Source organism: Perca fluviatilis, chromosome 2 (genome assembly GCF_010015445.1).
Source record: "Perca fluviatilis chromosome 2, GENO_Pfluv_1.0, whole genome shotgun sequence".
Classification (NCBI taxonomy): Eukaryota; Metazoa; Chordata; class Actinopteri; order Perciformes; family Percidae; genus Perca; species Perca fluviatilis.
Genome location: NC_053113.1, coordinates 2,999,759 through 3,011,405, shown reverse-complemented (window position 1 = coordinate 3,011,405; position 11,647 = coordinate 2,999,759). Strand labels below are relative to the sequence as shown.

The 11,647-nt window shown below is 39.2% G+C and overlaps 1 protein-coding gene across 1 annotated transcript; it reads left to right on the top strand.

Moving 5' to 3' along the window:
* The first annotated feature begins 1,344 nt into the window (after positions 1–1,344).
* ostn (osteocrin) lies at positions 1,345–10,253 on the top strand. The gene is made up of 5 exons (XM_039820469.1): positions 1,345–1,377; positions 3,413–3,502; positions 5,668–5,897; positions 9,203–9,351; positions 9,425–10,253. The coding sequence occupies exons 2-4, from the start codon at positions 3,413–3,415 to the stop codon at positions 9,288–9,290; spliced, it is 408 nt and encodes a 135-aa protein (XP_039676403.1). The 5' UTR covers positions 1,345–1,377; the 3' UTR covers positions 9,291–9,351; positions 9,425–10,253.
* Positions 10,254–11,647: the final 1,394 nt, after the last annotated feature.

Genomic DNA, 11,647 nt, shown 5'->3' with positions numbered 1-11,647 from the left:
TAAACCTCAATGATGAATCTCTCTGCAACGTCATCTACAACTTTGTGAACGTGACGCCCTGTAAATTAGGATGGATTTGAATTGGCTGTCAGTGTGTGTATTTTTCATCCAATCACTCTGAAAGTAGTCTGGATCAATGGCAGTTCATTTCCAGGATCATTGCCTGACACCATGCACGGGATGTCCCTCACCTTCTCTCTGTGTGTTTCTGTTCTCAAACTCCGTTCTCTTCGGGAAACATCAACAAACTCCAAGCTAGCGAGCTACACGCAGAAAATGTCAAGTTTCGAAGAAAATGTGGACTGTTTAACAAAGCCGGCCTGCTTGGTTCTTTAAGGGAATGATTGTAAAGATTTACAAAGAATAAGTTTAGGGCATTTCCTCTCTAACTGGGAGGTTTTGGGACCGGATGCAAATATTCCACCAAAACAAGTTCCTTCCCGAGACTATTTAGCAGAGCCACCGTCGCTGCGTCCGGAACTTAGCCCCGCCCAAGACCATTGTGATTGGTTTATAGAAATACAAACAACCCAGAAAGTTTTTTTCTCATATCCCAGAATGCATCTGTGGTGTAGCCAGCCCTGCAACAATGCAACAACACTACTCTGAAACTTATCCAAACGATATTGCTCGCCTCGTATATCTTTATAGTTATTGCTCTTGATATGGACGGCCTTCAACTTGCGATCATTCTTCAGGCCAAACGTGGTGTTCATGTTAGCTTGTTTTTACAATATCTTAACCGGAGCCTTTAACTTTATCTATGTATGAGTTGTTATTTCTGTAAGTCGACTCACGTCCAACCTGTGCAGCTACAAACATCTCATCCACACTTGGAGACACAATCTGTCTCTGGCACAGGAACAAGATGTTCTTAATCTTGATCGGCTCGGGCGTTTTTTCCATCATTGTCATTCAGGTCAACCCCAGAATCATCTGATATAAAGAACCAGAGATCTGAGCAGCAGTTCAGAAGTTTTAACACAAACAAGCACCATCGCAGTTTGACACACGAGGACTCAGCGTGGAAGGGATGAATGTGTTTATTTTAGAGATTGAGAGAAGAGAAAGGAGAGCTGTTAGGAAGTTAGGAAGGAGAGAGAGAGGTTTGAGGAGGAGGAGGAGGAGGAGGCGAGCTGTGATTGCTCCCAGGAGCTTTCATTAACAGGTAATGGTCCTCGTGATGAAATGTCACAAAACCTACTGTGGAAAAAAGTAGGGAAGCACAGGAAGTGATGTGACCGGAGCGGAGGCTGCCGATTGGACAGGAGATTCCCGGGCAGCTGCTATAAAACCTGACGTGAAGCCACAACAAGACTCAGAAACACAGAGAAGAGACGACGCAGCAGGACACACACACACTCAGAGAGACTGAAGGTACGGACACAGAGAGTGTGTGTGTGTGTGTGTGTGTGTGTGTGTGTGTGTGTGTGTGTGTGTGTGTGTGTGTGTGTGTGTGTGTGTGTGTGTGTGTGTGTGTGTTGTGAGATGCAGGTGTGCACAGGTTCACACTCCTGCAGGTGTTACATTGCAAAATATGTGTATATGTGTCACACATTTAATGCAGATTTAAATTTTCTCAGGCAACCAGCACTTCTTTATTACTTTTTCCAAAGTAATCTGGTATTTCACGCTGTAGTTTTTTTTCTGTTCTTGTAGTTTTGTCAATTTCCCATAAAATTAAACTGATTAATAACAGCAAATTCAAATCATTTCTGCAGACACATTAGGTATTATTTATTTTGTATGTGTCAGACAGCTTTCGGGTTGTTTTAAAATGCCATTTAGGTTGTTTCTAGTCTTAAACCTTTGATATATTATGTGATCTTTTGCGTTATATTCTTTCATTTCTGATTGGTGGCATCTTTTTTGTCATTCATCTCATGAAACCTTACTCCGATGTTTTGAAGTATTAAATTATTGTTTGAGATTATGTGTACGGTATGGTTTCAGACAGCTATTGGGTTGTTTTAGAGTGCCGTTAAGGTTGTCTCTAGGCTGAAATATTGGATATATTATATGATCTTTTGCATGATATCTTTTAAATTCTGATATGTGGCATAATGTCATCGGTCTTATGTTTGTGTTTTTGCTGCAGCCATATGAGCCATAATCAGAGAGGCTTTTTTTAGTTAAATACGTTAAAGTTATTATATAGTCATTATGTAAACATGCATTAAAGGTTTGATACCTTTTCCCTTAATATCAGACATTTCTGCAAAAAAAAAACATTAAAAAAAAATTCCACATGAGCAGTTTGCAGCACAGTGTGGAATAAAGTGTAGAAATGTTGCGTTCAGGTGTCCTTCTGATCTGTGAACATGAAGGTGTTCAGTCTGATGCTGCAGGGACAGGGGGATACACGGGGCATTCTCTTGAATGGAAGAATCTGCTGTGTGTGTGTGTGTGTGTGTGTGTGTGTGTGTGTGTGTGTGTGTGTGTGTGTGTGTGTGTGTGTGTGTGTAGTGTGTTTTCCCGACATTCATGAATGAGAGCCGCAGTAAACGTCAGCATCAGCAGTGGTGTGAATGCTTCACCTTGAGTGCGCGTTTGATTCCTCGATAGCGCCGTTTGTGCATCATCAAGAATGTGTGTGACGGTGACAGCAGTGTTTCTGTGTGTGTTTGGGGGGATACACGGGGCATTCTCTTGAATGGAAGAATCTGCTGTGTGTGTGTGTGTGTGTCTGTCTGTGTTGGGGTGGGGGAATGCAGGTGCGTGCACGTCAGTGAGCGTGCATGTGACGGTCAAAAGACATTTATTCTCAGGGATGGAAAATGCTAAAATTAGCCGATGTTGCTGGACAATACACTTCAGCCGTGAGCTAAAAGTGTTCAGCTGTGTGTGTGTGTGTGTGGGGCTGTGTGTGCGTGTGGTCTGCAGTGTAAAGAGACAAATTAAACTAAAAAGAGTTCATATTCAGAAGTCAGTCAAAGTCAGATTTTAAAGTGTGATGTTGATGGACTATTGTACCCACAATGCATTGCATTTGCATGTAAAGTAAAAAAAAAAAAACTGACATTTTCTGATTGGGGGTGGAGATGTTAATGTTCTGAGGTGAATATGATTTGGTTTAACATTTGTTTAAAATGTGTGCAACAATCTGCAGAATCCTGCGTCAGCAGATTGGTTGTGGCTAGAAGGGATACGGCTACAGCAAAATCTAGGCTAATATAATCATATAATTTAATATTTTCACCCAAGAAACACGTGTTCGTTCCTTGGAACGTGTTTTAATCCAAAAAACAATCTTTCTCCTAAACTTAATGAGACGTTTTGGTGCCTAAACTTAACTAGTCATCGCCGTAGCTGTATCCCATCTAGCCTCAACCCAGCAGAATCTGTTTGGGCCTGTTGATCACACAGTAAACATTGTGTATTTTATGAATGAAAAATTTAATTTTTGTTGCAGATGCAGTTCTGTGGCTGTTTGCTGTTCTCCTGCCTGATGTTCATCACGCTGCTCCACTGCAGCGTCGACAGCTTCAGAGTCCAACACCCGGTCAGAACACACACACACGCTCAATGGTGTTTTAAGCCCCCAACGTCGCCTTCCAGGGAGCTAACCCTAACCTTAACCCTAAACATAACCATTGCCCCTCTGCCTGGAAGGCGACGTTGAGGGCTTAAAACACCAAACACCGGCACACGCACGCATAGACAGCACACACACACACACACAGACACATGCAGGGGCGTAGCACAACATTCAGGGCCCTGTAGAGAGGCATTTTCTATGGGCCCCTCCCCCGCATCCACAGCTATTCATTCTAGCGTGTTTTTGGGCCCTACTCACATGAGGGCCCTGGGTGCTCAGTCCCTCCCCCCAGTCCGACGCCCCTGGACACACGCACACACACACACACACACACACACACACACATGCATTTGACTGCAACATACAGACTTTTAGTTTAAATAAGAATTCGAATGCAGGACTGATCTAAGTAACCTCTTCCACTTCTGGATAGCACATGCATAGGTGCAATTTACGATGGGGGGAATAATCAAATAATCAAAACTGGCCAGTGCAACCCCCCCAAATATCTATGAATAATAAAGACCTTTACATAAATATAGACATTTGCACCAGAACTTTATGCAAGAAAGGCACAAACTGTTGCAGAAAAATTCACCAGAATGCAGGAAATGAAGTGTTTGGTGTTTAATGTGCGCAGAAGTGGAGCTATCAACCCCCCCAGTGTTAATCCCAAAGCTACGCCCTTGCACGCATGAGAAAGTGCTTGCAGGTTAACTCCTGGATGAGAGGGTGAAGCAGCAGATCAGATTGTGTCCTATCAAATCATCACGAGGGCCAAAGCAAACGGCCCCTCCCTCAGAGGGCCCCCGTGCCGATATCAGGTGATGTAAGCGGTCCTGAAGACGGACCCGGAGGTGTTTTCTGTTTAGTCTGGATGATATCTGACCGTGCGACTCATCAGAGGCAGCAGGGCCGACAGGAAGTCAGAAAGCGCTTCGCTGTCAGGGCGGTGATGTAAGAGCGTGGGGGGGGGGTCACAGCGTGGAGTCCTGACGTGTGAAAACACCCGGCGCCGAGCAGGGTGGCCCGGCTCTGCCCAGGACAGTGTTTTCTATGAGGAGACTCCCTCATGGAAAATAAAATACGGAGGAGCGGGCCAGTTCGTTTCACACAGACCTGGAGGAAGTACTCAAGATACTTTACTTATTAAGTAAAAGTAGCAATACTACTGTGTAGAAATACTCTGTTATGTGTGATATTTTTGTATTATTTTCCTTGTTTACTATCTGTAGCACCCATTTGTCTGGAATTTGTATTTTTCTCTCTTTTTTTAAACATTAAAACATCCGTTAAATGTCGTTCGCTAAACCCACCAGACTCCACGTAAATAATCAGTGATTTAAGCACCGTAAAACACAATTCATCCACAGTCGATAGAATCAAAATAGAACTATGAAAAGCCGTTTTGGTTCGTTCTAACACTTTTCCAACAAACATAACTCTAGTTATGGTTGAAATAATAATAATAATAAACACATAGTTTAACGATTTACATGTGAAAATATGCTGGCTCTATACACTCTAAAAGTACTGTTTTTTTTAAATGGAGTCTGGTGGGTTTAGCGCTAGTGACCTCAGAGCTGTTTCTGGTTAAACAGAAAGGTCTTAATCTCTGTAGGGATACTTTCCATAATTTTCTTTTTGCAAAACTTGGGAGAGAAGACCGAATATTTAGTTTGATAACAAGCTCTCAAATAATAATTTTGTGAAATGTTTGAACACTGCAATTGACGCTTACCCTAATCATAACCCTAACCCTAACCATAACGTGTCAACATTGTCACTTGACACTTACTAAAAGAAGTGTTATGTCATAAACGTTTATGACTTGTTTATAATGTTTATGACATGCTCATGACATGTCACTCTTATGTAGATACCTTCAAGTAAAGTGTAACCGAAAAATCAGCATCAATCATCAATTCTACTTTACTTGGGCAAATCCATTTTATATTACTATATACTTCTATTTCATTACATCTCACAGGGGAATATTGTACTTTTAATGCACTATATTTATTCAATAGTTACTCCATATTCATGTTTGTTTAAAAGTTCAGATGGAAAGTTTTACAGACGGGACATTTTAGTTCCTATCTTCATCCCATCCCGTGCTTGTGTTCCAGCGTGTAGACCGAACCGCCCCGAGGGCCGCGGCGGCTCTTCGGCCCTGTCCCGGAGCGGTGAAGGCAGGGGAGGAGCTGACGGCGAAGCTGCTCCGATTGGACGACCTGGTGAGGATGGAGAATGACGTCATGGAGCCAAAGAGGAAGAGGAGTTTCCCCGGCAACAACGCCCCGCTGGACCGCCTGTCGGTCAGCTCCATGGAGACCAAACAGGGAACATCCAAGCAGAGGTAGGACGACCGGCTCTTAACGTTAAGAACCGTATGAGGCTTGTATCAGTCTGACTTTGTTCAACATACTATACTATGACTTTTTATGACTTTTTTTAACATACTATACTAATACTATTTTTCAACATAGTATACCATGACTTTAAACGACTGTTTTCGACATACTATACTATGACTTTAACTCTGGTTCGATCCACATCTGTTTAGTTTTTTTTTTGGTGTGGAGTTTGCATGTTCATCCACACTTTCTTTGACATAATTTAATATAATATGGCTTTTGTTATGACTTTTTTAGAAATAGTATAGGCTACTATGACATTTTTATGACTTTTTTTCGACATACTATACGATCACTTTTTTATGACCCTCTATACTATGACTTTTTCGACATATTGAATTTTTAATGACTTTTTTAGACATTCTATACTATGACTTTTTTTATAGACTATACGATCACTTTTTTATGACTTTTTCTCGACATACTATACCATGACTTACAATTACTTTTTTCAACATACTATACTATGACTTTTTTTATATACTATACTATGATTTTTCTATGACTTTTTTTTACCCTCATACTATGAGTTTTTTGTATCACTTTTCTCTGACTTACTATACTATGACTTTTTATTACTTTTTTCAACATACAATACTATGAGTTTTTTATTAATTTTTTCCATGTACTATACTATGACTTTTAATGACTTTTCCCAACATATTCTGCTATGACTGTTTTCTACATCTATATTTTGGTTGTAAGATGGCTCAGAGGTTTGCACTGATGAAAATTAAACCAGCAATTGATTCCCAACTGTTTTTTTCTTTTTTGGAGTGGAGTTTGCATTTTCTTCCACACTTTCATTCACATACTATACTATGACTTTTTTCAACATGCTATATTATGACTTTGTATGGCTTTTTACACATACTATACAATTACTTTTTTTTCTAACATATTCAGCCATTCTGCTGTTTTCAACATCATTTTTGGTTCCGTGAAGGCTCAGATGTTTGAACTGATGCAAAATTAGACCAGCAAGTAAACTCTTTTTAAGCTTTTGTTATGACTTTTCTCGAAATAGTATACTATAACTTTTTTATGACTTTTTACGACATACTATACTATGACTTTTTTCAACATACAATACTATGACTTTTTTCAAAGTACTATACTTTGACTTTTGATGACTTTTTAAACATGCTATACTATAATTTTTTTTTTTTTTTTTCAAAAATATTCTGCTATCACTGTTTTCTAGATACATATTTTGGTTGTAAGATGGCTCAGAGGTTTGCACTGATGCAAATTAAACCAGCAAATAGACTCAGCAGCCTTGAACTCTGGTTTGATTCCCAACTGTTTTTTTCTTTTTTGGAGTGGAGTTTGCATTTTCTTCCACACTTTCATTCACATACTATACTATGGCTTTTGTTATGACTTTTTTTCGACATACTATACTATGACTTTTTTTCGACATACTATAGGCTACTATGACTTTTTTATGACTTTTTTCGACATACTATACTATGACTTTTTTATGACTTTTTTCGACATACTATACTATGACTTTTTTATATTGAAGATAGTTTGTGAGGTGCAAGGTAGCTCAGTGAAACATGAGGAATACAAAACATCACGCTGGCAGGAAGGTGTGCTCAAAAATTGGCAGAACTTTTATTTTCGTCATCAAACAAAAAAACACAGCAGAAACACCTCTCTCCACTGCTCAAAATATTGATATTGGACACATGAATGAAGTAAAGTAGAAGTAAAGTGGGATTAGGTAAAAAATATTGTTGCTAAAACAATGGGTTGTACACATGCTGTTGTAATGCAGTGTGAACATAAATGAACATAAATAAAGTACAGTAGCAATATATAAGTAGCAACAGTGAATAAATAACAAATATTGCACATGCAATTGGGTAGTGATAATTTTACATAATTTTACAAGAACATGGAGATGTGAAATGTCTGTTGCTAGTAGAAATTGTACATATCCTTGTGTGTCTAAGTAAACCTTAAGAATATTATAAATTGAACACTTTGTTCTCCGAGATATTTCGTAACTGCTTTCAGATGCAACTCACAGAGTAGATGATAGGGTACAAGCCACAAAACTATTGTGATTGGATGGTTTTATAACAGCAAATCTACTACATTTCACACAAAAACATTCTGGCTGGCATTCTGGCTGGAAGTGGAGAGAGGAGAGCTCAGAGAGGAGCTTGGAGGCTGGAACCAATCACATCAGGGAAGACCTTCAGCCCATCACACACAGGCACCAGAGCAGAGAGAGAGAACACATGCACAGGGCACAGTAGAGCACAGTCACAAATAAATAGACTGACACATACTACACTAGGCATACTATACTGTACTGTATGACAGACGTTTTCATGACTTTTTTTCGACATACTAAACTATGACATTTTTATGACTTTTTCCGACATGCTATACAACGACTTTTTTTTCGACATACTATACTATGACTTTTTTCAACATATTATACTATGACTTTTTTCGACATATTATACTGACTTTTTTATGTTTTTTTTTACTTTACTATACTATATAGACATTCATACTATGACATTTTTGACATACTATACTATGACTTTTTATGACTTTCTTCGACATAATATACTGTGACTTTTTTGTTCGACTTTACTATACTATGACTTATTTAGACATTCATACTGTGACTTTTTTGACATAATATACTATGACTTTTTCGACGTTCTATAACTTTTTTTGACATGCTATACTATGACTTTTTATGACTTACTTATACTATGACTTTTTATGACTTACTTATACTATGACTTTTTATGACTTACTTATACTATGACTTACTTATACTATGACTTTTTATGACTTACTTATACTATGACTTTTTTATGATTTTTTATGACATACTATACTATGACTTTTTTGACATAATATACTATGAAATATTTATGACTTTTTCCTGTGACTTTTTTGTTTTTTTCGACTTTACTATGCTATGACTTATTTAGACATTCATACCATGACCTTTTATGACATGCTATACTTTGACTTTTTCGACATAATATACTAAGACTTTCATGACTTTTTTCCGACATATTCATTTTTTATGATTTTTTTTGGACATACAAACCTATGACGTTTTTAAAAGACAGTTTATTGTTCTATTAATAGTATATTTTGCTCAAATGTAACATACTAAATTTCTAAATATAGAATATAAATAAAGTATATTTGTATCAAATGAATTGCTTTGACTCCAGCCCTGCCGTTTACCCGTTTGTGTTTGCAGTAAGGTAGTGGAGTTGCCACGGCGACGAGTCAATCCGCCTCCCATCGACAGGATCGGGATGAGTCGCCTGCCCACGAGTCGAGGATAGGCCACGCCCCCCTGCCTCTGACAGCCCACCTCCCCCCTCCACAGCGCCCTCCTCTGGACAGGTACGCCACCGCAGTCTGTTCACGTTCACCAAAAACAGCGAAATGGTCCTCTGACGTCCTTCTCTCTCTGCAGAGGAATCACAACAGATGCATGAAACACAGCCAATCACCAACTGCCACGCCCAACACCTGTCAATCATCCACCTGCACTTCACCTGGACACCCCCACCCCCCCACAGCAATGAATGTTTCATGATGGTGCATTCAGGTGCTGCTTGGCAAAATTTACAACGCATTATCATGAAAGGGTTCGTATGATATGGTACGAAAACTTGCACAACAATTGGTACGTTATCCCAGAAATTAAGGTGACCGCCGGTAGGTCACATGACAACCAGTCACATGACATGTTCGGTGACTGAGCCGGATACAGAGCACAGTGATGGGAACGGTCATTTCAGAGGCCGTTACAGTTGAGTTTAACCCACAAAAGTTAAGTTTAGGCACCAAAACGACTAGTTAAGATTAGCAAAAATATTGTGTTTTCTCCTTAAAGGTATAGTACGTGATGTTAATCTAATCCACTTTTTGTCACATTCAGTGAATACCTCCTGAATAACAGAATAATCCGAGTACTTCTTCCACGTCTGGTGTTGAGACAAAGTGAAACCCTGACGCATTTTAGCAAGTTTGGAAGTTATGTTGTGAATTTTTACAGTGAAATAAATTTATTTTAACGGATCAGTAAATCCGAGTGAATCGTCCGCGTCAATTTTAACTTGAACTTTATTTTAAAATTTTGTACCTGAGAAAATGAATCCCATTTCAGGATATTACAAATTAACTTTAACGGAGTTCCCTTTTTTGGGCGGTCAAATTCAACTTTGAGCAAACTCCCTTTCGCACCTGAACAGTTAGGGTGCAACTTACTTGCAGTGTTTTCAGGGTGTCACCTGAATGCACCATCACCCCCCTCCCCTTACCGGTGAACTCTGGACGGAAGGCGCCCCACCTACGGCGCTGAGAGCTGAACATCTGACACGACTTGACTTGAGTTTCTGCCTTGTAGTTATTTTCCAGCAGTGCAGCGGGTCTGTTTACAGCAGGACGACACGCTGACAGACGTCTCCACGGCAACTGGACCGGACCAGCACCAAATCAGAACATTTACACTGTGTATGTATGTATATATATATATATATATATATATATATATATATATATATATAAAAATATATTAAAAGTGACAACCATCAGTTTTATGTTGACGCCAGTGTGAACGCATTTCACAGTGAGATAAATCTGTTGCCCCCTTATTAAAGGGTAACTACCGTTCAACCTGGACTCAATTTTGCTATGTTTCTGTATCTAAGTGACTGATGGGAAAAACAATCTCTGACATTGGTCCAGTATTAAGAGAGATCGCTGCAGTCAGCAGCGGAGAAACAAGCTACAATGTAAGTTAATCGGGCAATTGTCCAGCTTGTATTTACCTTCACAAAAGTGCTTGTTTTGCCGCTGACAGACTCAGATTAATATTCTAAGTGTCTGACAACATCATGGAAATGATTTCTAAGGAGGTCGACCTTTCTGTTAAAGAGTAAGATCCTTTTTTTAAACAAAAACATCCGCAAAATTGCGTTTGCTGAACCCACCAGACTCCATGTAAATAAACAGTGATTTAAGCATCGTAAAACACACTTCATTCAAAGTGGACAGAAACAAAATACAACTATGAAAAGCCGTTTTTAATTGTTTTTCCACTTTTCCAACCATCACAGCTCTAGTTTAGGTTGAAATAAACACATAGTTTACTGATTTACGTGTGAAAATATTAGAGATGTCCCGATACCGATACCAGTATCGGTATCGGCTCCGATACTGCCTAAAACGCTGGTATCGGTATCGGGAAGTACTGGAGTTTATGCACCGATCCCATACCACGTAATGAAGCCCTAAAGAAAATCTACGTTAAAGTAGTTTATTTATGTTCTTTTTCATTATAACTATAAAAGAAAGTTCTGGGGCATTCCTTGTTTGCGTTTGTTCATGTTTCACAAAGAGTTTAACCTGAGCCAGACCGACAACAAAGAAAGAAATCATATCACATCCATACAGAGATAGTAGTATACAGATGTTAAAACATAATGAAATATATGACTCACTGGTATCGGATCGGTACTCGGTATCGGCCGATACGCAAGTTCAGGTATCGGAATCGGTATCGGGAAGCAAAAAAGTGGTATCGGACCATCTCTAGAAAATATGTTGGCTCTATCCACGCTAAAAGTCCTGTTTTTTTAAATGGAGTCTGGTGGGTTTAGCAGCGTTCCAACTTAATACTGGACCAATGTCA

Coding starts and splice junctions, on each gene's coding strand:
- ostn (XM_039820469.1), top strand. CDS start 3,413: ATGCAGTTCTGTGGCTGTTTGCTGTTCTCCTGCCTGATGTTCATCACG. Junction 3,503..5,667: donor GCTTCAGAGTCCAACACCCG/GTCAGAACACAC, acceptor CTTGTGTTCCAG/CGTGTAGACCGAACCGCCCC. Junction 5,898..9,202: donor CAGGGAACATCCAAGCAGAG/GTAGGACGACCG, acceptor TTGTGTTTGCAG/TAAGGTAGTGGAGTTGCCAC.